This window comes from Equus przewalskii, chromosome 15 (genome assembly GCF_037783145.1).
Source record: "Equus przewalskii isolate Varuska chromosome 15, EquPr2, whole genome shotgun sequence".
NCBI lineage: Eukaryota > Metazoa > Chordata > Mammalia > Perissodactyla > Equidae > Equus > Equus przewalskii.
The window spans coordinates 38487021-38510658 of NC_091845.1; the positions used below are offsets into that span (position 1 = coordinate 38487021).

Genomic DNA, 23638 nt, shown 5'->3' on the forward strand with positions numbered 1-23638 from the left:
CCAGCTGCAAGTCCTGCCATGAGATGCCGGTCCTGCCATGGTGGGCAGCTCCAAGGGGGCAGCTTTAGAGTTAACGACTGTGCACGTGTGCACGTGCTGGAGGGGACTCGGCATTGTGGGTGCATAGTTCAGCTAGAGCGTCGTGGGCTCATGGGTCCAAGGAGTAGACTACAATTCCCGAGGTGCTCTGCGCCCAGGGGCCCGCGGTAATCTACGCGCACAGCCCCCTGGGAATAGTAGTTTCAGCCACGTGGATAAGGGTCTGAACCGAATGGCCGGGAACTCGCCTTCCCGGCGACCCGTTTAACAGGGTGGGGCGCTTCGACCCGTTTGGCAGGGCGGGGCGCCTCGTGAAGATGGTGGCGCGCGAGGCGTGTGGCTGCCGTCGTCTGCCCAAGTTTCAGCTCAGTGCACCCGCCAGCGTCTCGCTGGTCTGGAGCCCCTGCCTGCCGGGCCTCTGACCCCGCGCCCCCACGCCCGATTCCCGGCATGCCCCGCGCCCGTAAGGGCGGTGCGCCCCGCAAGGGCGGCCAGCGCCGCCGAGGGGGTAAGTAGGGGGCACTGGACAACTGATGATCGCTGAGCGGTAGCCCTGCGTGGGTCCCTGTCGGTGTCCCCGAGGGTCCTGGGTGGGGACTCCTGCCCCGACCAGTCTGGCGCCGGCCCCCCGAATTCCCCCGCGGCCGGCACGTGTCCCAGGAGGCAGGGGCCACGTGTGTGCCCAACTTGAGCGCGCAGATCGCTCGTCTGGAGCCCGCGCTCCCAGCCCCGGTTTCCCCATAGCCCCTCCACCCCAATTGCCTGCTGTGGTGGACAAACCTGCCGGAGGGAGCAGGAAGCCCGACCCCTGCTAATCCCTGATCGTTTCCTGGACTGGACTAGGAAGTTGCTGGGGCGGGGAGGTGGGGCGCTGGCTTGTCTGGGAGAACTGAGAGAGGGGGCTTTGGGGAAGCTGCAAGATTCAGGCCTTGGCGAGCCTGGCCCTAAAGGGTGGATGAGTGTCCTGGAGCCTGAGGCAGTCCTGAGAGGCTTATCAGCCTCAACCAGGAGAGTGTCCTAGTGCAGTAAACATGTATGTTTACTTTGCAGGGATGAGATGCCTGCTAGGCACAGCTTAAACTTGGCCACCGCCCTAATGGTCTTGGGTGGAGGGACATCTAAGAAAGTAGCAACATTCCAGAAGGACTAGTGCTGGGGAACAAGTTCACTGAGTGGTATAAGCCCAAGACTTAGCAACCAGGGAAGCCTCAAGGGAGGGGCTTCTCAGAGAGTCCTGAGCAAGTGAAGAAGAGAGTACCATGTGGAGGGAACAAATGGTACATAGGCCTGGCATCTGGAGGGACCATGCCACAGTGGAGCGAATGAAGGAAGGCTGGGCTGCTTTGGCAGGTAGAGTAGTGAGAGAGGAGGTGAGCAAAGGCCTGCAAAGCACAAAGTCCAGCAAGCACACAGAGTATATAGTTTCTGAGAAGTAGGGCCAGCCTGGTGACCAGAACCCATCAAAGTCAGCCCGAGGCCCTGGGCAAAATCCACACACAGGAGTATTCCAGATCTGCTGACCCTAACAATCCCCTGTATATACCTATTTTCAGGGTCTCATGCGGTCAGAGGTAGCTCTGCTTTCTGCACTTTCCAGGGTCAGGAGGAGCCTGTGTGTCCATCCATCCAGGGCTGAAGGCCTGGGATGGACCAAGGGCAACTCAGAAGACAATATGCTTGAAGCCTCAGGCACCCCCGCACATCCACTAGGAGCTGGGCTTCTGCTCCCAGGGCTAATGGGGTGACCTGGTGAGCTTGTTAGCTCACAGAAGAGCCATAACTAGTCACTTGTTTAGTCATTGTCTTCACTTGCCCTACCAAAAGAGGTGCTTTTGCATCTCTGATTTGCAGGTGGAGAAACTGAGGCTTTAAATGCTAGACACCTGACCTAGTTACACTTCTGTTAATATATGGAGCTGAGATTTGAATCCTGGATCTGTCTGAGCTTATGAGTCCCTGACCCTTGCCCTAGCCATTTTGGGGCATAATCTGGGTTGGTGACTGAAGTTCCCCAGGATCTTCCTGGATGTGCTCCCACTCCAGGCTGGGCCACTGGCCTAAGTGGGGCCAGTGCAGCACCTTCTACCTCTACCTGGCCAGCAGTCTCCTCCTTAAAGCAGACTCTGGTCTCATGGAGGCTCTGCTCACCAAGCCTGCCAGGTTTTCCTAGGCTGGGCCTAGTGCCTGCTGCTCTCCAGCAGATAGACCTCATTCTCTTTCTCCTGCTTCCTGGTTCAGTGTCCCCTGCAGCCTCTGTGCCTCCTGCCTCAGCCTCGGTTTTCTCATCCCTGAGAGGGATAGCATTCTGTCTCGTGGGGTCATAAGGCTGAGTGAGGTACCCCCATCATCACTCATCAATGAAAGCAGGCCAAGTGCCCCGTTCCACCCTCCCCAGGTGCCTGCAGCAGTACCCAAGCTGACTCAGGTTCCAGTGAGGATGAGGCAGCCAGTGAGGCCCGCAGCACCACCAGTGAATGCCCCAGCCTTCTTAGCACCGCAGCAGAGGACAGCCTTGGTGAGAGTGGGTGGGACTTTGGCAGGGACTCAGTGGGGGCTCTGTGGGCTAGGGCAAGAAGCAGGGCTGACCAGCTGGCCTTGCAGGGGGGGATGCCATGGATGAGCAGGGCCAGCAGGAAGACCTTGAGGAGAAGTTGAAGGAGTATGTGGACTGCCTCACAGATAAGAGGTACCCCTCACTGCTGGCCAACCCCTCACCCATGTCCCTGCTCAGCCCATGCCAAATATGACGCAGGTAGGGCTGGCCCACAAGAACCTCCCTTCTTCATCCCCCAGTGCCAAGACCCGGCAAGGTGCTCTTGAGAGCCTGCGCCTGGCCCTGGCATCCCGCCTACTCCCCGACTTCTTGCTGGAGCGCCGCCTCACGCTGACTGATGCCTTGGAAAAATGCCTCAAGAAAGGTTAGGCCTCGGGGCAGAGGGGGGACCTGAACTGGCCAGGTGCTGACCTTTGCTGCGTGGGCTCACTGGAAGGCATTCCTACAGGGAAGGGCGAGGAACAGGCCCTGGCTGCTGCTGTGCTGGGCCTGCTCTGCGTGCAGCTGGGCCCTGGACCCAAGGGCGAGGAGCTGTTCCACAGCCTGCAGCCCCTCCTATTCTCTGTGCTCAGTGATGGTACAGCCAGCCCTGCCACCCGGCTCCATGTGAGTGTTCCATGCTCCGTGACACCCTTCCCTCACCTAATCCGTAAGCAGAGAGATGGCTTCCACCTGCTTCTGGGCTCCCCTACTCTGAGGGTGAGCCCCATGACTGGGAACCCAGGCTCACCCTCTGACTATGGCCTGGCTTTGCCTTCTTCCCAACAGTGCGCTTCTGCTCTTGGCTTGGGCTGCTACGTGGCTGCCGCCGATGTCCAGGTAAGTGGCCTTTGGGCACAGGTAGTAGAGCACCTAGGCCTAGCTCTGCCCCTGAGCCACTCCCCTGCCTCCCTGTGCCCCTAGGACCTGGTCTCTTGCCTCACCTGCCTGGAAGGCGTCTTCAGCCGGCCTTGTGGTGTGGGTGGCTCCACAGCCTCTGTATTCCCTGTCAGCCTGCATGGTCTGCTCTGTGCTGCCCTGCAGGCCTGGGCATTGCTACTCACCATCTGCCCCAGCACCCATATCAGCCACATCCTGGACAGGTAGGGCTGACTTCCCACTGGGAGTGGGAGGGAAAAGGTGAAGAGGCCTGAGCCCACACATGTAGCTCAGCCTGCCCCTTTCCCAGGCAGCTGCCCCGTCTGCCCCAGCTCTTGTCCAGTGAAAGTGTGAACCTGCGGATCGCTGCTGGCGAGACCATCGCACTGCTCTTTGAGCTTGCCCGGGACCTTGAGGTGTGAGGGAGGGTGGAGGCAGAGGGAGGGTGCCTGCTGACACTACCTGCCCATCCCAGGCTGGGTGCAGGGGATACCACAGGAGACAGGGCAGCCTTAGATCATTATGGAAGAGGATAGCCCCAAAACAAACTCAGATGCCAGGTGCTATGACGGGGGCCCTAAGTAAGGGTGTCCAGCCCAAGCAGGGGCCAAGAAGGGATTCAAGGGAGCCAGGCAGAGAAGAAAATGACTTCCTCAGTGAAAGGAAAGGTTTGGGCAGCCCCATGTTGGGAGCCAGCAGAGCTCAGGCTTCTGCTCACATGCCCTCCCTCACTCCTGCTGCAGGAGGACTTTATTTACGAGGACATGGGGGCCCTCTGCAGTACCCTGCGCACTCTGGCCACCGACAGCAACAAGTACCGTGCCAAGGCTGACCGGCGGCGTCAGCGCTCTACTTTCCGTGCTGTGCTGCACTTTGTTGAGGTGCGTATGAGAATGTATGTATCCTAGCCAGAATGCATCCCCAGGCACAGCCACCAGGCTCAGACATGTGGACCCCTATACCTTGCAGGGCGGCGAGTGTGAGGAGGAGACCATCCGATTTGGGCTCGAGGTGCTCTATGTAGACAGCTGGGCTCGGCGCCGGATCTATGCCGCCTTCAAGGATGTGCTGGGATCAGGCATGCACCACCACCTCCAGGTGGGGAGGTGGACAGGGAGGGGGCACGCAGGTTGGTTGCTTCAGACTGGCCCGAGCTCACTGCCCTCTTTGCCCCCAGAACAACGAGCTACTCCGTGACATCTTTGGCCTGGGCCCTGTGCTGGTGCTGGATGCCACTGCCCTGAAGGCCTGCAAGATCTCACGTTTTGAGAAGGTTTGCACCCTTGGGCACCTTTATCTTCCCTCCATTCCTGCGGCCCAGAGGCCTGGAGCTCTGCAGGGGCTGGAGGAGAAGCCCTGGGCCTCCCCGTCCACAGCTCACTAGATCATCACTCTTTGCCCCCACTCCAGCACCTATACAACGCTGCCGCCTTCAAAGCCCGGACCAAGGTGCGCAGCCGCTTGCGGGACAAGCGGGCAGACATCCTGTGAGGCAGGACCAGCTGAAGAGGAGAATGTCCGCACCCTTGCCCGCATTTTTAACAGAAGACAGTGCAACAGCTGGTCCCCGCCAAGAGTTGTTGCTTTATTTTTTTAATGACAAAACCAAAAACAGACATGGGGGTGGGTGGCTGGAAGCCAGGCCCTTTGCCCCTGCAGTCAGCCCTGTGGCCTCTTCCTGCCCTGTCTCAGGCCAGGCCAGGTGTGTGCCTGTCCCAGGGCTGTGGGGCAGCCAGTAGGAGGCCTATCCCTTCCTTTCTCTCCTTTCTCAGGCCTTGCTCCCCTTCCTTGGGGTGGGGGTGGAATGGCATCTGGACAGATGCCACCTCATCAGGTGGGGAGGTAAGGCTACCTGGAATGGATTTATGTGCTGACTTTTAAAGATTATTAGAGATAATTAAACTGAATGCTCAGCCCTCTGTGGCCCTGGCTCCTAGGTGTTTCTGCCTGCCATCCCTCCCCATCCACCACCACAGACTTGGGTCCAGCTAGGTCCCCCCCTCTCTATCTCACTTCTGCCCTCCCAAGACATTCTCTCCCCAGGTGGGCCTTCTCCCCATACTCAGAGCCCAGCCTGTCTTTTGACAGCTGAAGCTGGACCCCCACTGGGAGGCCTGGCAGAGTGACTGGGTGACTGGGTGGGGGCAGCTATTTCTAGACTTCTGAACCTGCTATCCGGGGGAGGCCACAGGGTGCTGACAGGCCACAGGAGGAGCCAAAGAGGCTGGTGTTGCTTCCTCTGACCTTGGGCCACCCAAAGCAGGGCCTTGGCACCAGAAGGCTTGGCTAGGCCTGGCCTGAAGAAGTCAGGAGAGGTGGGCAGGCAGCTATGGGGTCAGATCAGGCTCTTGTACAAAAACCTCACCAAGGAAGTAGTGTAGATCAGCAGTGGGAGAGGAGAAACCTGCCAATGGCCACTTTATTCCCCCCTACACACACCCCCAGGCCCCAGGTCCAAGCGGCATCTCAACTGGGTGCCCGGGCCTCACTGGAGTTGAGCCTCCGCAGCTGGCTGAGGCTGGCGAGCCGGAGTTTGAGTAGCATCTCCTCCTGTGTATGCAGTGTGTGCGCCAGCATACGTAGGGATTCACTCTGCAGCACTGTGGACAGGCAGATAGGAGTAGGGGATTATCAGACCTCATGCCACCCCACAACTCCTCACCCACTCAGCCTGGTGCCAGAGGGTGCTCAGACCCCCTACCCGACCCTTCACTGCCTCAACCTCTGCAGTTGCTCCCCCCTACCATGCAGAAAGGCCTTCCAGTTCTACTTCCTTGCCTTCAGTTCCTGCTGCCTTCCTGCACTGTCCTTACCGCTCAGGTAGACAGCCAGGACAGCAAGCGCCAGGCAGGTGAGCACCAGCAGTGCCAGCAGCAGCAGGAAGCCCCCACGGCAGTGCACAGGGCTGCAGCTGGCCTGGGCACACAGCGATGGTGGCAAGATGCTCAGCAGCTCATCCCATGGCTGTGCCTCCTCAGCTAGGTAGGGGCGCAGCGAACCTGTGGGGCAAACGGGGCATCAGGAGGGTGGCGGATGTGCCTGCTTTCCTCCCCTCTCCCAGTTCTTCCACCCTGCACCTCTGCCCCACCTCACCTCCACTATGTAGGTCGCTGATGGACTCCACGCGGTGCAGGCACACCTCCTGCACGTGATTGGAGGCCAGTGGTGCCCTGCTCCTGGAGCTCATCGTTGGTGCCATAGTGTCTGCAAGGGCAGCATGGAGCTGATTCAGCCAGCGGGTCACCCTCTCCCTTCTCCTAGGTGGCTTCCAGCAACAGCAGGGACTCAGAAGATGGGGACAGGACAGAGGGGCATTTGGCTCCTAATCCCCTAAAACTAACTCAGGAATGACCCTTGATTTGGAGCCAGGACAACCCCAGAACCCCATAGGCCTGTTCCATCCTCAGCAGCTGGAGGTGTACCTGACTTGCTCATGTTGTTTCCTTCCAAGCACCTCAAGCACTGTCTGGCGTTCCTCTGCCTGCTCACTTCTAGAGAAGAGTTTATCAGCCTTGCAGGACAAAACCCGCAGTGCATGAAATTCATTCCTGCCTCTTCTGTCAGTCTTCCCTGCAGACCCTGTGAGTTAGCCATCAAGCCAGACACAGTGCCTGGTGCCTTCTGGTCCCCAACAGCAGTGGTCCCATTCTAGCCAGCTAGCGCTGGTTCCTCCTGGCCTTGGCTCTGCTTCTTTAACATACTCAGGGGGATCCAGATGTACTTCTGTGACCCCTGCTGCTTTCACTCAACATCAGAACAGGAGACCTGCCTTTGTTATCAAACTGTTTCTGAGCCTCTGAGGTCTCCCTTCAGGCATCCCTTTGAGGCTGCCTGGGCATTGGGTTCCAGTTCCCTTCCACAATTAATAACCCCTAGAAAAGGAGATGAATAATTGATTCTGAAGGTTTTCTCCAATTTCACAATAGTTATTTAGAACAGATTCCCGGAAGAAGAATTACTGGATCAAAGAGCAGGGACTTTTTTTTAAACGCTGTCATCAAATCGTCCTCTAGAATGGCTGTCCACAGCCCCCAAAAGAGTACAACATCACCACCATTAGGCATCTCCAATGAAAAAGAAAAAATTGACACATGTGCACACATGTATGTACTAAATTGGGAGATGAGAAAAAGTCTTGACCCATTTGGTTGGATTTCTTTCCCTGGGGTCCCTGACCAATATGTGTGTGGCCTCCTAATTACCTATTCGCAGCCTCTGCCCATTTAGTCACTGGGGTCTCTATACTTTTCTTGTGATTTTAATTACTTATTTTCGGACCCATCAAAGTGTTTATTTTGTGATTTCTAAAACTTATATTTTCTTCAAGTTGTTCTTTGACTTGATTTTTAAAAAAAAATCTTGGCCCTTTAAGCCCTCCAGATACCCAACTGGAAGCTAGATAACAAAGTCGGGGGCATAGAGGGGCCGCCACCTGATTGAGGCAGGACCATTGGACTCTCTGGGTCTGTCACTTTCAGAGCAGTCACACAGCCTTCCCGATTTGCTTGAAACTGGCCCTTGATATGCTCAAAAGTAAAACAAGCATGCTGCCAGTCGTTTCATCAGGCTGGTGTTGGGGGTCATATTAAACTCCCTCTTTGCACTTGGTTGTCCCTTTCCCACACTTTCTAAATTGAAAGTGAAAATCAGATTCTGTTTGTTACCAGGAAAAATACACAGTAAATGTCATTGTTGAGACCCCATGAGGAGGGAAACATCCCCCGCGCACCAGGCCCAGGCTCCTCCTACCTGGAGTAAAATGTTGAAAATGTGATGGGAGTTGACCAGCTGGGCCAAGCTGGAGCCCTGGAGCAGCTGGTCCTGCATCCCAGCCAGCACCAAACCTGAAGCTCCCTAGGTCCCCTGCTCTGGCCCCCTGAGCTTCTACTTGCATGTGGTGTGGCAGTTACCTGGGCAGCCACCAAGGTTGTAACTAGCAGTCAGTCTGGCCAGGCTAAGGGACCTCAACTTTTAGCCAGTTGGGGCCACCTAGTCCCAAGTTGGAGGAGATCAGAAGCCTATCCATTCCCAGTCCCTGAGCCATGTGGCCAAATGCTTCCTGGAACCACTGCCTACCCCTAATCCCAGCTTCCTCCCTGAAGGGAGAGCAGAATTGGCCAGGCATCTGCCCCACCCATGCCCACCTGGGCACAGCTTATAGTTGACCCTCCCCCAACTGAGTGGCTCCCCCCAGTCCCTCCCTGCTATCCCTAGCAGGGGAAACAGGCAAGGCCTGAGGTGAGGAGGGGTTCCAGGCATGGTAAGCCCTATCTCCATGTACAAGGGGCAGGTCCCCATACTTGAGCTGGGACATGGTGACTGATATCTAGTCAAGGAAGCGAAGTCAGTGGGACAGGGGGCAGGTTTCTCCATGATCCATAGAGTCACAGGCCCGGGGCCTTGCCCTCCCTTACAGTCCTCTCCTACCTTCTCTGGTCTCCTCAGGCATAGCGGGTGGTGGGCAGTCAGGGGGCTGATGATAGCGAGCGTCCAGTAGCAGGACAGGATGGAGGCAGCAGTGGCTCTTCTGAGAGCCTAGGGAAGGCCTGGCCACCTCCTAGCCTGGGCCTAAAATAGGCCTGAGCTCAGCCCACTGGGCTATATTTAGAGGAGACAGCTCTCAGCCATGGGAAGGGGAGGAGTGACCCACATGGGCCAGCCTGGACTATCTACCTGGTGATGGAACCTAGGCAAGAGTGCACCTTCACTAGTGTGTGTGCCCAGGGAACCCTGCCACCCCCACATACACACAGGCCTCGTCTTCCTCCAGACAAGCCACCTCAGGCATACCTCCAGCAATGCCTCACACAGCAGCTTTGCGTGGGACCCTGTGTATCTCCATTCCTAAAGACCCCACTCAGCTGGGTCATCTCTTCCAAGCAAATGTGGGACAAGCATCCACCACTGTGACCTGTTGGCTCCAGGGATTGGGGGATTGGGGGTGATGGACAACCGGAGCCGAGTGCCATGAGGGCTTTGGGAGCCGTGAAAGGGGGCAGGCCCCCCATACACGTAGGCATCCATGCTGGTCAATGAGTGGACCCAAATTGAAGGCTGGCATTTACAATACTAAGCTTACAACCTTGAATAAAAGATTGCTCCATTTCTGACCTGTTTTCTCAACTGTAAAACAGGACCAAATGGTTCCTCCCCAGCACAATACATGTGAGAATGGAAATATAACCATGTGTCTGAAGTACTTGGCACAATGCAGTCTTGATCCTTCTCCCTTCACAAGTGTATAGAAGTTGTGTGAGGGTGCATGGCACCCCTTGCCCTTGAAGGAAGTGGTCCAGCTTAAGGCCCACCCTTTGCCCCTCTGCTGTTGGACCCCTGTGCCCCTCCTTCCCAAATGGGACAAAGCAAGACAGTGGGCTCTACCTCCTAAAACATCCCAAATCCATCACTCTACTATATTACACTGGCCTCCTTGATGATTCCTCAAACACAGCAAGCTCGTTCCTACTGCAGGGTCTTTGCACTGGCTGGTCCCTCCTGGAATGCTCTGTCTCCAGATATTCCCATGGCTGGCTCCTTGCCATTTAGCTCAAATGTCACTCCCTCAGTGAGGCCTTCTCACATTCTTTTCCACATCATCCAATTTTATTTTCTTCATAGCACTTAGCCCAGAAACTATATTATTGAGAATATACTGGACATGTCAGTATCCCCAAAGGCCCTACAGAATCCACTCAGTCAAATGGAAACCACCTTTAATCCTCACCACAGCATCCTTGGACAGAAGACACTGAGTTCCTGAGACAGCTAGGAAGGTGCCCAAAGCCACAAAGCAAGATGTAGGACCAGCAGTTCTCTGCTAGAGCCATTCCAGCTTCAGCTGATAATGTGTTTATTGCATTAGTACAGTCGGCCTGCCCCACCCCCGCCAGCCCAGCCTGTTCACAGCTTTCTACTCATTGCCCAAGGAGGAGATCCTTCCCCCAGGGTGGGCACTCGGGGGCACCTCCCCTGCCCAGGTCGTGGCTCTGGAGCCTTGCTTCTCTGCCTCCTCCATGCCAGGCACCAGCTGCACCCTGTGCCCGGCCTGGGCCACCCCTCCCGGGGCTACATTCAAGGGTTATTTTCTGTTAATAAATAAGCCAGTGCGGCTGCCCCTCGGCCAGGGCCTGTCAGTCGGTGTCTCCGTAGGCCGGAGACGGCAGTGTGCCCGGCCCCTAACTGTCCGTGTCCCAGGATCTGTCCGCCCCCTCTCTCCCACCTGTCGTCACCTCCCCAGTCCCCGGCGTGGGGACGGCCGAGTCACTAGTGCGCTGCGCTGCGCGGACCCCGCTCAGAGCGGGTCTCTGTGGCATGCGTCCGCCGGTTGCGGCCCTTCTTCCGCAACTCGGGAGGCGGCGGGCGCGGCCCGGGCTGTGGACGACACATTCGCAGGGAGCTCGCGCCACCGCCGCCTGGCTCCACCAGCTGCAGGAAGTCCCGGTACCAGAGCTTGGGGCCCAGCGGCGCGACGGGCGCAGCATCCTCCGTCCGGGCCAGCCTTTCGGCCTGCGCAGCACTCAGCACGTGCAGCGCCAGGCGACGCAGCGGCTGCGAGAAGCCCTGCTCCACTGCTGCGCACAGGTACATGCCTGAGTCCCCGCGCCGCAGGCCGCGCAGCAGCAGCCCTCGCGTAGTGCGCTCGGCACGCTCCTCTGCAGGCACCTGCGAGCCGGGGCAGCGTGAGGGCGGGGCGTCAGGGTCCCGCACAGGGCTCCCCATCCCAGCGTCAGAACCGAGAAGCAAAGGGGCAAGGGCTGCCCAGAGGGAGCGGGGAAGAGGCGCCCACAGGTGCACATTTGAAGGTTGGGTGCATGGGGGCAGGGAGTCTTCAAGCGGAAACCCGAACGGGGGTAAGGGTTCACCTAAATGTGGGGGGCAGGTCAGGGACCTCAATAAGGGGGGCTAGGAGGAGGGTTTCTGTCGGATGCGTGTTGGGGGTGGGGGCGGGAGGTGGATCAGGAGCCTTGTTGGACAGAACGGGGCCTCACCAGGATGTGGAGTGCAGGTAAGGGACCAAACCGGACGAAAGGGGTCAGGTTGGGCAGAGCCTCACTGGGCGGAGCTGGACCTCATCTAGATGTGGGGAGCAGGCCAAGGGCCTCATTAGTCAGGGCTGGGTCTCTCCTGGATGTAGGGGGCAGAATAAGGGTCTGGTTGGGGCAGAGACGGGGACGGGGGAGGCTCACCTGGGTGCTGGCCGCCTCCCCTGGGCGCTGGAAGGTCCACTCCACGCGCGCCTGCAGTGAGCGGGGCTCACACTCCAGGAAGGCACTGCCGCCCTCCACACCGAACACCTTCTGCTCCAGCAGTGTGGGATGGGACGAGTCTAGGGGCAAGGGGAATGTCAGATTCAGGCAAGGCAGGTCGTGGTGGGGCGTCTTCGAGGGCTGAGAGGTGGGGACAGCTGGGGCACTCACCCCCCGAGCATAGCGTGCTGGGATCCCCATTCCTTACATCTTGCCGCCGGAACCGCCTGGGGAGAACGTTGGAGCCTCTGTGAGCCCTTCTTCTTTTATCCAGGAGCCACGAAAGACTCCCTCCCAGCGCCTGCCCCTGACCCTGCCCACCTTTTGCCACTGGGCTGAAAGCGCGTGCACGCAGCCCCGTCCCAGGCGCAGTAGGGGTCACGCGCCAGGCAGCATTCGGCGCAGGCGTGGCCGTGGGCAGCACAGCGGTGCAACGGGATCTGGGCCACCGCGCTCCGCGAGGCTATGTACAGCTGGTGCTAGGGGGCACGAGGGGCTCCGGGCTGACCGAGATCGGCCCCATGCCCGCCTCCCATTGATCAGGGATCCCTTCCCCCACTTGACAGATGGAAACACTGAAGTGTCAGATCACACATTCTAGCGAAGGTAGAGCCTATCACTCAAACCCCAGGGCTTTGAACTACCAAGGGAGGCATGAGGGTGGGGGTGCCCGGGAACGCCCTACGTCCATTCTGTCCCCAAGCCTTCTGGTCACTTACCCTCTTGGAGGAGATTTGCATGCTGGTGACAGCCGCTGAGTCCTGAGAGGGAGGAGCAGCGCTGGGATCAAGGCTCAGTGGGGTGGGGGTACCGCAAAGGACGAGGACTAGGCCTCACCTCAAACACGTGTAGCTCCTCCAGGAGCAGCCCCTCGGCGTTAGGCCAGCCGCCTTTGGGGACTGAGATCACCTTCAGCACTGTGCCAGCGTCTGCAGGGTGAGAAGGAGTGAGTGACTCCTTATATGCCCTGACAGGCAGGGCCAGGGGTCTCTTCACCTCTGAGGCCTAGGCCTCCACACTCAGCATGGTGGGGTCAGGGAATAATGTGCGTTGGAACAAGCAGACCATCACCCAGGAGAGGAGGGCACAGCCCAGGCAAAGATGTGGAGATGAGACTGAACAGGGGGAGCTTCCACTAACAGGCCAAAGAGCCTTGTGGATCTTGTGGGTGGTCATGACAGGACCCTGACCTGTGCCAATGAAGAGGACGTCATAATGTCCGTCAGCAGCAGCTACACGGTCCGCAGTGATCTGGGTGAAGGTATACCCGGCACCCACTTGTAGGAAGAGAGGGCGTCCCCCCATGGGCAGGACTGAATTGTACATGAGGGGGTGGTTCCGGGCAAACTTGATGACGTCATCAGGAAAGTCCTTGGTGGAACTGAAGGTGCCAAAGGTCTTGCTGGGGCACTGGGGGGTGGGGAGGAGGCACGACAGGGATGTGGGTATGAGGGCCTGGTGGGCGGCCCTCCACAAGAGACCTCCCGGAACCTGGACTGAGCAGGGAGAATATTGGACAGAGCCCTGCCCTGGGAATCTGAAAGAGGAGACCCAACCTCGCCCTTAGGAGTCTGAGGGGAGAAAACGTGGCCCTCCCCTGAGGAGCCCTGTCTGAGGAAGGTGATGCTTTTCCACCCATAACTAAAGTAAGAAACCACATTCACCAAGAAGATCCAGGCCAAGTTCTCTACCCCTGAGGCTTTAAGTGGGTTGTAGTGAGAGTCCCCAGGCTACGCACCATGCCAGGCCGGGGGTAGGGGACACGGCCCTGGTAGGACACCCACTGGTGCATGGGCCCCTCCTTGTGTGCAAAGGGTCCCAGGAAGGCCCGGCGCACATCATTCATGCTGTACATGCACACTGCGGAGCCCTGGAAGATGCCGCTGCAGGCGAAGACATGAGCAGAGTGAGGCGCTCAATGGAGCCCAGCAGGCCCTGCCCTGCTACCTTCCACCCCTCACCTGGAAGTGGAGAAGACAGCATAGAGCAGCGGGGTCCAGCGGTCCCGTGAGGACAGCAGGAACACGTCCTCTGCAGAGACAGGGTCTAGTTGGGGGAGGGCGCACAGCCCTGCAAGCCAACCAGGCTCCAGGATCTGTGCCCCTGCACTGCCCCCCCCACCCCCATCCTCCACTCTTGGCACTCACGGAGCTGGTCGAAGTGCGTGTCACCCTCAACACCAGGCACTGAGCACACCAGCCGTGCCTTCAGGAACGTTGTCCACTTGTTGACCAGGCTGCGCTGGCCACCCACGTCATTCTGTGGGGTCAGTCAGAGGGGATGAGGGTGAGGCCCAGATGGGCAAAGGGGAGGGGGTGGGGTCACCAGAAGTGACCCAGGGACTCCTCACCCTGCAGATCTGGCCAACACGGGAAACAGACAGGCGTCCTAGTGCCGGCGTGGCCTCCACTGCCAACTCACGGAAGAAGAAGTAGATCTTGTCATCATCTGGGTTTTCACTCTCCGGGATCCAAAACACCTTGACGAACTTGGGCTCTGGCCACAGCAGGAAGCATGGGGTCAGTGAGGTCCTGGCCCCAAACCCCGCTCCGAGAACCTTGAGCTGCCTCCCCACTAGCTACCTCCCCTTTCTCTTGTGCCTGTGGAAGCCCCGGGGCAGCATCTGATCATCCAGCCTCCAGACCAGGTTCAGATGGTGCTCCTGGGGCTGACCCTCTGGCCGAGTGGTTAAGTTCGCGCGCTCTGCTTCGGTGGCCCAGGCTTTGGCCGGTTTGGATCCTGGGCGCAGACATGGCACCGCTCGTCAGGCCATGCTGAGGCAGCAGCCCACATGCCACAACTGGAAGGACCCACAACTAAAAATATACAATTACGTACTAGGGGGCCTTGGGGAGAAAAAGGAAAAGTAAAAATCTTAAAAAAAAAAAAAAAAAAGATGGTGCTCTGCAGGGACAGAATCCAAGGGATCAGAGCCTGCGAGTCAAGAAGCAGCCATGAGAGGGCAGCAGAGACCATGGCTACCTGGGCACACAGGCTGGGGACCCTGGCCAGTGCAGGGCCTCTCACCTCACTCCTGACAGTTCTCCAGGCCAGTGAGCCAAGAAAGGAGGGAGATGGGTTATCGCCTATACCTTCACTCGTAAGTCTTCCTCTGTATCAGGAAGCGATGCCCTCACTCCTGCTTTAGATACTCTGCTGGGTCCCATCACGCTTGGAATAAACTACCCTGGCCCCTGACAATCCAGACCCCTTATCATTACTCCCTTCATGAATCTGTTCTTTGGCTTGTTCTTGCCCCAGGGCCTTTGCACCAGTTATTCTCTCTGCCTTCAATGATCTTCCCTCAGTCTTGCTGTGCTTTGGGAATTAGCTCACACTTCTCCTCAGCAGGGTGGCTTCCTTTCCCCAACCCTCCCACCACCACCTAATCTCCTTTTCCCTTCCTCTCTTTTCTCCCATTGGTCTCCTGGCCATTGGAACTGATCTTATCATGTATTTGTTCTGAGGTCTGTGAACTCAAAGAGGGCATGGGCCATACCTGCCTTGTCTGCCCTGTGACCCTAGTGCCTAGCTCGGGGCCTGATGCATGGTGGGCACTTGGTGAGACTTGGCTGTGTCCATTGCTCACTTCTTTTATGGGCCTTGCTCAGCTCCTTCCCTGCTGGGGAGGAGGGCCCCTCTGGACAGCCCCATCAGCCTTTTACCGTTGAGCCAGCGGGAGTCGTGTGGCTCTGTTCGGAGACTCGGACGCTGACCCAGGCTGCGGAAGATGGTAAAGTCCCGTCCCATGAGGTCTGCAGCCACCCCTGAGTACAGCTCTTCCCCTGCAGACAGGGCAAGGGCTGCTTAGCCAAGCTGAAGGCTCTCAGGGTAGGGGGAGCCTGTGGAGCTCTGGGGGATCTTGGAGAGTCAAAGAGGCTAAGGGGAGGGTCCCCGAAGCTCTAGGGAGGGTCTTGGGACTTTGAGAGGTTCTAGAGTCTCTGAGGGGTTCCAGAAGTTCTGTTGGCATCCCAGACTTTGGACTCACCCACCAGCACGGAGGCAGCCCGATGCCTGGGGTCGTAAGGACTCTTGCCCTTGCCATCCTCAAGCCTTCGATGGTCCAGCCGGAGCATGGGCTCCTGGGAGGCAGCGGGGAGTTGTTCTAGCCAGGCCCTTCCTTACCCTCCCAACTCCCGTCTCTGCCAAGACCTGGCCTTACCTCCAGCCGGTGGCCCACCTCCACAAACCCACAGGTTGGGTGGAAGGCCCCTGTGCCACAGGCCAGCAGGTGGGTGCGGTTGTACGCATGCAGCAGCTTCACGAAGTTCATGCACTCAGTCTAGTGTGCAGGCAGGGGCAGGGACAATGAAGCTTCCCCCAAGGAGGCAGCCTTAAGGGGTCCCAGTTCACCAATGGCACCCCACCCCCTCTTCTCTTCCACATCAACCCAGACAAGTACCAACATGGGCTGCAGGGACCTGGGTGCCCTTGGTGACCAGCCCAGCCCACCTCTCACCAGAATGAGTGCATGGGGAGGCACATGCCTGCATTGCCCCCTATGACTCAGAGGCCCCCCAAGAAAAATCATGAGCCCCCACCCTGACTCACTACCTCCAGACTTCAGCCACCTCAACCCCTCTGCCCCCGTCCCAGCCAGAACAGGGAGGCCTCTGTTTTAGCACTGCCCTGTCTAGAGTGAGGGGCTGACCCTCCCCGCTCCCACTCCGGGCAGCCAACACTCACACCAATGTCCTTCCCCGCCCAGTTGCACTCCTCTCGCCATTCCACAGGGGCCGGCCAGGCGAGCTATAGGGAGGGTGGGGGAGGGGGAACAAGGTCAGGGACTTAGGATGTTCTCCACGCTGAGGGTGTCCACTCAGGGGGCCCATCACCCTTGGTCTCTCCAGGCAGTCTGGAGTGGGGTCCCTGGGCTCTTTCCCTGGGCAGCACTGAGGCTGGGGGTCCCTGGCACCTTCTTGACCCGCTTGCTGATGTTGTCCAGGCTGAGGGAGGCCACATGGTTCTCGGCACCCACGAACAGGCGTCCACGCTCCTCATCCACCAGCAAAGCTTCATAGCAGCAGGTCCTCTCCAGCCTGAAGGTCTGGAGACCATGCCGGGCCTGGAGCTCTGCAGGGTGGGGATTCCACTGAGGATTTGCCAGCTAAGCTGGAGGCTTCCCCCAAGTCCTCCCTGTTGTCTTTCTCACAGGCCAAGGTTGTACATGTGACCTGGCCCACACACATGTGAATTTTCACGCATGTTGAGTTTACACTTATGAAGGCAGGCCCACCCAGGTGCAAAGCTTCCAAGGTGGGCAGTGCAGCACCCCCAAGGGGAAAGCAGGTTGAGTTCCTCAGGCGTGCTCAGACAAGCAGTGTCTCCAGGTGGGCACACTGGGAGGCCAGGGTTCTAGGGGAGGCTGGGCGTGTAGGGAAAGCCAGAACTCTAACCCCAAAGTCAGACTGAGGGTTCTCTGCCACCCTGCCACCAGCCTGAGCTCAGTGCTATTCCACTGCCTAGTAACCACCCTCCTGTGTAGAGGGTGTGGGAAGGGGGCTCTAATGGCCCCTACACCTCAACTTCTCTAGGGGTAAGGGATGGGACCAAGGCAGGCTCTGTTGCCATGGGAACAGGGGTCTTCCTGGGAAAGCATGAGGAGAATGTGGGCTGAGGCCAGGACAGGGTTAATTGGAGATGGCCTGAGAGTGCCCCCAATCCAACCCAGGTCTCATGGCACACACATGGAGCAACAGCAAACACAGTACCCCCTACCCACACTGGGCCCCTTTTCTGCCCACCCTGAGCTGGGCCCTTCTGCCTGCCAGGTGCACCTACCTTGGAAGGAGAGCCGAAGGCGTGGGGGGCTGGGGGTGGCACCCCCCAGTACTGCTGCCCAGAGCAGAGCCAGGCTCGGGATCATGGCGGCGGCCTCAGCCCGCCCCATCCCAGCGGCTCAGGGTGCTCAGGGTTCAGCGGGCGTGTGCGGAGGAGCCTTGAGCCGCCCTGGACTCTGCCCCGGGATCTGGAAGAGAAGGAGTTGCAGCCAGGGCGAGGGCGGGAGGCTTGGGGGGGGGGGAGTCCCCAGGGATCAGATTACGGCCCCTAGGGGAAAGAGGTTGGGGGGTCGCATTTCACTTCCGAGCTCTCCCCTCCCCTCCCTCCGGAGGGTGCCCTGCCTGGCCACAATCACAGACACACCCACGCTGGGCACACCCTCAGGGTCACCCCCCCCCCATGCCCCGCACTGGCAGGCGCCCGCCCCACCACGTCACCCTCCCAAGGAACCCGCCCTCGCGTATCACGCTCAGAGATATTAATTCACAAACTCTGTGTGCCTACTTCATGCCAGCCTGGGACTGGGGCTGGGGACACTGGGGGACACAGACAAGGTCCCTACGGAGGAGGAAGCAGAGTGCCAATAAGGACTCAGATCTCAGATCGGAACAGTCATTTCAGAGGGCGGCAAGTGCCATGAGCAAAACAAGCCGGTCACGGGAATGGGACTAACTGGAGGGGTCAGGCCTCTGGAGGTAGTTGTGCACCCACAGGCCCAGACAAACAGAGGCACTTCTGGGACTGGAAGCAACGGTGTGGGCGCCTCTGTGAATGTGTTTCTGAGGGTCCCTTTGTGTATCTGTATTGCCTGTGTGTCTGTTGGTATGTATGTATTCACATGTGTACATGTCTACATGAGACCATGTGGCATGCATGTTGTGTTGCACATGTAGACATGTGGCTTGTGAACACACATGGCACTGTACACATGTCTATGCAGTGTGTACACATCTGTGTGTGCACTGTGTATACATATGTATATATGAATGTCATGCACATGTATGTGTGCGAATGTGTGCACATGCAAGTGTATGCATGTCTCTCTGGACATGCAGGTGAGCAAATACAACCACAGCATCAGTCATTGCCTTCAGCTCTGAGACAGTCCTGAAACCCATTTCTCAGAGGGAGAAGTGCTGCTGCCCAGGAGACCCAGGGCCTGGGCCCCTCAGGCTGGGCAGAAGCCTCAGCTGCTGACTTGGGGGCTGCTCCCACTTGGATCCAGCAGCCCAGATTCGGGCTTGACCTCTGTCTACCCACCCCAGAGGGTGGAAGGGGCTGGTCACACATAGAAATTCTGTGAACTCAGACTTCAGACCCAAGAGGATTCAAGTGGGGAGAGCCAAGGGCCTGAGGCAGCCTTTCACCCCCATCTCGGGTGAGCTACCCTTCCGTCTCTGAGCCTCCAGTCTCCCTGAGCCTCTCCCTCTTCTGCCTTCACTCTCAGGGTTTTACCATCTTTGAGCCCCTTCACCTCTCAGAGCCAGAGCCCTTCCCTGGACCTCTTAGATGGGGCCAGGCTCTGGCTGCAAAGCCCACCGTCCTTCCAAGAGCTCGCTGGGCAGGTGCTGGGCACAGGACCCCTGGCATGGGGTGCGATCAAGTAAGAGGCACAGCTGCTGGGGCATGTTCCAGACCACCACCCCCATACCCCTGCCCAGCTCCGCAGCTCCCAGCCCTCCCGTGCTAGGACTCCCACCTCCCTCCTTCCCTCTGCTGACACTTGCCGCTCCCTCTTCTGGGCCAGTGAGGTCCGCGATGCCACAAAACACTCGGCTGCCTTCCCACACTCCACCAAGAACTCCAGCAGCAGTGCCTCTGCACCCTAGCCCCTTCTCGCCCTGGAGAAGGGGAGAAGCCTAGGGGCCGCTGGGCACCCTCTCACGGCTCCTTTAAGGAGCAGCCCCCGCCCCCACCAAGCCAGCCACCGCCCCACCCGCCGTCAAGTTTATGGGGCGGGCGGATCGGGTGACGGTGACCGGGCAGGCAGCCTGACCGGCTGGAGGTGGTGTCCGGGCAAGAGTGGAGTGGGCACAAGGGAGGGGCAGGTAGGGAAGACCCCTCCCCTGTCGGGCCTCACAGCAACAGGATGCCCCAAGCAGCGGTCTTGGAAGTGGGGTGAGCAGTCAAAGCAAAGGAGGAAGAAGCAATAGAGACCCGCAGATGCAGACAGCACTATGCAGCAGGCAGAGGGAACAGCTGGGCAGGGCACTCCAGGAACTCACTTGTCCCTCCACAGCTGTGGAGCTGGGGGGGTTAACAAGGGGTTCAGCTGACACCTCAGTTCCCCGGAGCAGGCTGGGATGGGAGGGGTTCTCAACTGGAGGTCTAATGGGCCCCCAGGACCCAGCCCGAGCCCTTCCTCACCACTTGGGCCACTTAGCACTTCTGCCCCCTGGCAGTGGCTATGATGACAGCTAGTCTGGGGCAGGAAAGGAGGTCCAGAGAGGGGCAGGCGGGGCAGTCTGACTTCTGCACTGTAGGGGCTCGGCCCATCCAGAGCCTGTCCTGAGAGGTGGTCCCGCGTTTCTGATGGGAGGTGAGAGGCATTCTTTGCAATCTTTGTGACTCCAGTCTTTCTTCCTAAGTTGAAAAGCATGAGGTACCTGAGGGGCTTCACAGACAGGAGGGAGTTCCTACACCTCGGAGCATTAGCTGGGAAGGGTCTGGGGTCTCAGCCTGAAGCTGGGTCTGGTGGACACACCCTATTGGTACTGTTAGGGGAACTTCTTTGGAGGGTCTGAATGTCGACAATGGAGGAGGGGGACCCTCAGGTCCACCTGGGTGAACATACCAGGGCTAGAGGGTGGGCTTTCACTCCAATCTCCCCAAAAGGCATTCTCCCGCAAACTCCTCAAGGCTGACCAGCGGCTCCTCAGGGGTCAGTGAGCAAGGCTGTATGGGCACTTCTAGTGCTGCCCATCTCCTGCCAAGTTCCCTGGAGTAGAAGTGTCTGTGCCCAGCCAGGGTGGGGCCATGCCCCTCTTTCCTGAGCCTCAGGACCTGGTGTTCCTGGACTGGCCTGGCTGGCTGGCAGGCGAAGGGTGTGGGTCAGTGGGAGGACCAGGGGCCTTCAGGAGGGGGAGTAGAGGGATTCACCCCTGCCTGAGCTCCTGGGCTTCTAGGATGTGGCCCCTCCCTCCTCCCAGGCTCTCCCACCTTGGACCTGGGCAGCTTCCCCTGGCCCCATGCAAGCAAACAAAATTCTTCAGCTGTTTACAATTTTCCACCCAAGCAGCCAAGATCAGCAAGTGCCTTTGAGGTCCCCACCCACCCCCGCTGTGCCCCCTACCTGCCCCCACTATTTTTAGTTCTTCAGACCCAGGGTCCCAGCCTGTTTCATTCCCCCAAAGCCCTGTGTCCATACTGGAAAATAGGACCAGAGTTCCCCATAGTCTTTCCAACATCCTGGAACTCAACCCCTAGCCAGAGGGACCAGGCTCTCCCTGGCCCGCTTGAGCCCTTTGATTGCCTTCCCTCCTCCAGATGTGTCCCCTCCCTGAAGCAGGAAGGGAGATCCGCAGGGGTGGGAGGTCAAGTTGTCCCTGTCCCACAAGGTCTCCTTTCCGCTCCTCAGCCCCAGGTCCAAGTGTACGCCAGGCCCTGGGTAGTGGCCTCCCTCATGAAGTCAGCACTCTAGAAGCAGAGTCATTGGCTGTGGTTCACACTGGGCACGGAAGTCCCCAAGGATTCTAGAATCAAGCGTCCAGGGCCTGGGTCTCAAAAGAATGAGACAAACCAGGGGAGGTAGCTGGGGTCCTGGGGTCCCTACTCCTGCCTGTGCCTCTGCTCTAGGGCCACCCCAGGCTCCTGGGCCTCTACCCTTTGCCAGGGTATCCACGGGTTCTTGCCCTGCTGCTGCCTGTCAGCAGCACAGCCTGCCAAGGCCATGGTTTTTCCTTCTGGAAATAACTGGATTGTTATGCCAAGTTCCAGCACCTGCCTCCCCACCCCTCATCACCACTGGACTCTGCCTGGACTCTGTGGTGTGGCTAGGGTAGGTCATCCATCTGAGAAGGCTACAGCCAACCCTCCTAATGCCCAGCCTGGGCTGGGTCAGACCTTGGCTCCCCACTCACACCTGCTTTAGCCATCAAGTCTGTGGCTCCAAAGTCACAACCTTTCCCTATTCTGGCCACGTAGGTACTAGGACGTGCCACCCTGAGGACTCAGGGGGAGGGGGGTGGTGGGAAGTGGGCCCTGGAGAGCCTGACTGAGGTCGAACTTCCCTGACAATCTACCACCCACCCCATGGGGATCTCCCCAGAGAAAGTCTGTCGGGCACTTCCCCCAGCCACCCCCAACCTGGTCTCCATGCTCCCAGGGGACCCCTGGCCCACCTTTTTGGAAAGATCAGCTCCTCCCCTCCTTGCCTGTTCCCCTTCCCTTCTGAGGGCCCTGTCAGAGCTGAGATGGAGGGGCTGAGGGAGGGGCTACCAGGAACCCTGGGCCTCTGGCTGTGGCCCTACCCCCACCGGCTCCGCCCCTGCCCTCCGCCTCCTGCACATTCCTCCCTGGCTGAGGTCAGCCCCTCTGGGATGGGGGAGCCCCCCCCACCAGCCACATCACAGCTCTTCACTCACTCCTGTTTTCTTCATTGCCCAGCAGGGGAGGGGAGGGGGGGCTAGGAGTGGGGCCTCCCTCTCCCCTCCTTCTCCCTAGCCTGGAGGAGGGGGAGGGGAAAAGGGGAGGGCGGTACCAGGAATGCAGCGAAAGCAGACTCTGGTGGCACCCTACACTCATTAACATACATTAACATAAATGCTACATTCCCTCAATCGGCTCCAGGAGAGCCTCCCAGGAGTGCTGGCTGTGGGGCTCTGGATGCTCTCGAGGGGGTGGGCGGGAGCCTTCCCCAGGAATCAACCCCCTTAGTAGCCCAGGGAGGGGCGGGGTTGTATTCCGACTCTGCTGCCCACCGGCTGTGTGTCCCTAGGGAGAGACTGAACCTCTCAGATCACTCTTTCCTTGTCCTGCAGTTGTTAATGGTGGGCCAGGCAGGTCTGGCACACTGGGGGGGTAGTACACAGGTGTGCACTCTTGTTGCCACCTCAGCACTATGCATCCTGTGGCATCCAGGCCTGAGGGCCTCGATCGAGCAAGATCTTCACTGCTGCATCTTCCAGCCCAGCTTCATGGGGCCCTTTCTCAGGCTCTGATCCTCTCCTGTCCCCTTCCCTCCACCACACCCCTACCACCCTTCCTTCCTCGCCCCTACTGCCTCGGTCCGCAACACAATGACCTCCCCTACCCTCCACCTGAACCTCCTTCCCTCCCCAGCCCCTGGGGACTGCTCAGTCTTCTTACTCCTCCAGTAAGTTACTTCCTACCACCTCTACCTGTGCCTAAGCCCACCCACTTCCTCCCCAAGAGCCTCTATTTCAGGGAAGCCTTTTGGTTTTGTTCAAGACAGGACAAGGCCCGGCCTCCTCCCCTGTGGGGTGAAGACAGACCCCTTCCCCCGACCCCCAGGCCTTGTCCCTGCGGTGTTTCTGCCACTCCTCCTCCCAGTGCCTCCCCTCTGTAGGACCCTGCCCCCCCAGGCCCTGACTCAGCTCGCTGAAGCTATTGGCCTGGCATCCACACCACCCCTCCCTAGCTCAGCCCTGGCTGACTCTGCCAGTGCTCCAGCTACCCCATTTCTGGGAGGTGGCAGCTTTTTCTTCGCCAGGATTTTGCTTGGACTGTGCCCTCCACCTGTCAGGCCCTCCCCTTTGCCACCTGCTGGACTCTTCCTCACCATTCCCTATCCACCTCTCCAGTATCACACTTCCTCAATGAAGCCCCAGTCATGTGACACCAGGTTCAAGCCTCTCTGCAGGGCTCTGGGTCCCCAGGGCTATCATCATTGGGGGCCCCAGGACCTGGCAGAAGATAGGCACAAGGAAGCAGGAGATAGAGCACTTCTAGGAAGCCGTTCCACCTTCCTGGGCCTGCTGAGCCTCAGTGGGGATGGGGGACTGATGAGAAGGGGCACTTCAGGCCCCTCCTTGACCCTGCATTAGCCCCCTAGGCAACTCCCTCCACCCACAATGAGGTCAGAAAGCAGTCAGTGGGAAGGGATGTCAAACTGATTCTTCTCCTAAATAAGAGCACTGCGGGGCTGCATCTCCTGCAAGGGAGAAACAAAGGCAAGGAGGAGAAATGGATCCATGGCCTT

General features: G+C 58.8%; 3 protein-coding genes across 18 annotated transcripts; 1 reads left to right on the forward strand and 2 right to left on the reverse strand.

Annotated features, from left to right (window-relative positions):
* The first annotated feature begins 172 nt into the window (after positions 1 to 172).
* Positions 173 to 5374, forward strand: IFRD2 (interferon related developmental regulator 2). 2 transcript variants are annotated; one of them, XM_008529809.2, is made up of 12 exons: positions 173 to 547; positions 2435 to 2554; positions 2641 to 2725; positions 2833 to 2957; positions 3042 to 3199; positions 3362 to 3412; positions 3497 to 3675; positions 3762 to 3867; positions 4195 to 4332; positions 4421 to 4549; positions 4629 to 4724; positions 4862 to 5374. In XM_008529809.2, exons 1-12 carry the CDS (start codon positions 490 to 492, stop codon positions 4940 to 4942), a joined length of 1326 nt encoding a protein of 441 aa, XP_008528031.1. In that variant the 5' UTR covers positions 173 to 489; the 3' UTR covers positions 4943 to 5374. The 2 variants fall into 2 exon arrangements, with proteins under 2 accessions (XP_008528031.1, XP_008528030.1); XM_008529808.2 differs by having other exon boundaries at positions 314 to 547; positions 4629 to 5374.
* Positions 5016 to 9035, reverse strand: LSMEM2 (leucine rich single-pass membrane protein 2). 2 transcript variants are annotated; one of them, XM_008529810.2, is made up of 4 exons: positions 8879 to 9035; positions 6545 to 6655; positions 6265 to 6450; positions 5016 to 6051 (listed from the first exon to the last, which is right to left on the reverse strand). In XM_008529810.2, exons 1-4 carry the CDS (start codon positions 8898 to 8900, stop codon positions 5918 to 5920), a joined length of 453 nt encoding a protein of 150 aa, XP_008528032.1. In that variant the 5' UTR covers positions 8901 to 9035; the 3' UTR covers positions 5016 to 5917. The 2 variants fall into 2 exon arrangements, with proteins under 2 accessions (XP_008528032.1, XP_070431088.1); XM_070574987.1 differs by having other exon boundaries at positions 6545 to 6716; positions 8879 to 9009.
* A 1112-nt stretch (positions 9036 to 10147) lies between these two features.
* On the reverse strand, positions 10148 to 21906 carry SEMA3B (semaphorin 3B). 14 transcript variants are annotated; one of them, XM_070574961.1, is made up of 20 exons: positions 21819 to 21887; positions 20273 to 20504; positions 19846 to 20061; positions 17479 to 17665; positions 16613 to 16770; positions 16384 to 16446; positions 15860 to 15979; positions 15686 to 15779; positions 15363 to 15482; positions 14048 to 14193; positions 13845 to 13956; positions 13659 to 13728; positions 13436 to 13580; positions 12888 to 13107; positions 12535 to 12626; positions 12417 to 12458; positions 12019 to 12176; positions 11869 to 11924; positions 11638 to 11777; positions 10148 to 11113 (listed from the first exon to the last, which is right to left on the reverse strand). In XM_070574961.1, the coding sequence occupies exons 4-20, from the start codon at positions 17585 to 17587 to the stop codon at positions 10715 to 10717; spliced, it is 2244 nt and encodes a 747-aa protein (XP_070431062.1). In that variant the 5' UTR covers positions 17588 to 17665; positions 19846 to 20061; positions 20273 to 20504; positions 21819 to 21887; the 3' UTR covers positions 10148 to 10714. The 14 variants fall into 14 exon arrangements, 11 of the variants coding, with proteins under 11 accessions (XP_070431062.1, XP_070431067.1, XP_070431066.1 ...); XM_070574966.1 differs by having other exon boundaries at positions 19846 to 20007; positions 20273 to 20508; positions 21819 to 21882; XM_070574965.1 differs by having other exon boundaries at positions 20273 to 20508; positions 21819 to 21881.
* Between the last annotated feature and the right edge of the window lie 1732 nt (positions 21907 to 23638).

Excerpts from the sequence above, each read along its gene's own strand:
- IFRD2 (XM_008529808.2), top strand. The coding sequence starts at position 490 with ATGCCCCGCGCCCGTAAGGGCGGTGCGCCCCGCAAGGGCGGCCAGCGC. Across the intron at positions 3,676-3,761 it reads ATCAGCCACATCCTGGACAG|GCAGCTGCCCCGTCTGCCCC; the intron begins GTAGGGCTGACT and ends CCCCTTTCCCAG. Across the intron at positions 4,550-4,628 it reads GCATGCACCACCACCTCCAG|AACAACGAGCTACTCCGTGA; the intron begins GTGGGGAGGTGG and ends CTTTGCCCCCAG.
- LSMEM2 (XM_008529810.2), bottom strand. The coding sequence starts at position 8,900 with ATGCCTGAGGAGACCAGAGAAG. Across the intron at positions 6,656-8,878 it reads GCCTGAGGAGACCAGAGAAG|ACACTATGGCACCAACGATG; the intron begins GTAGGAGAGGAC and ends CTGCCCTTGCAG. Across the intron at positions 6,451-6,544 it reads CAGCGACCTACATAGTGGAG|GTTCGCTGCGCCCCTACCTA; the intron begins GTGAGGTGGGGC and ends TTTGCCCCACAG.
- SEMA3B (XM_008529812.2), bottom strand. The coding sequence starts at position 17,587 with ATGGGGCGGGCTGAGGCCGCCGCCATGATCCCGAGCCTGGCTCTGCTC. Across the intron at positions 15,980-16,383 it reads GGGCGGGGAAGGACATTGGT|ACTGAGTGCATGAACTTCGT; the intron begins GTGAGTGTTGGC and ends CCTGCACACTAG. Across the intron at positions 15,780-15,859 it reads AGGTGGGCCACCGGCTGGAG|GAGCCCATGCTCCGGCTGGA; the intron begins GTAAGGCCAGGT and ends GCTGCCTCCCAG.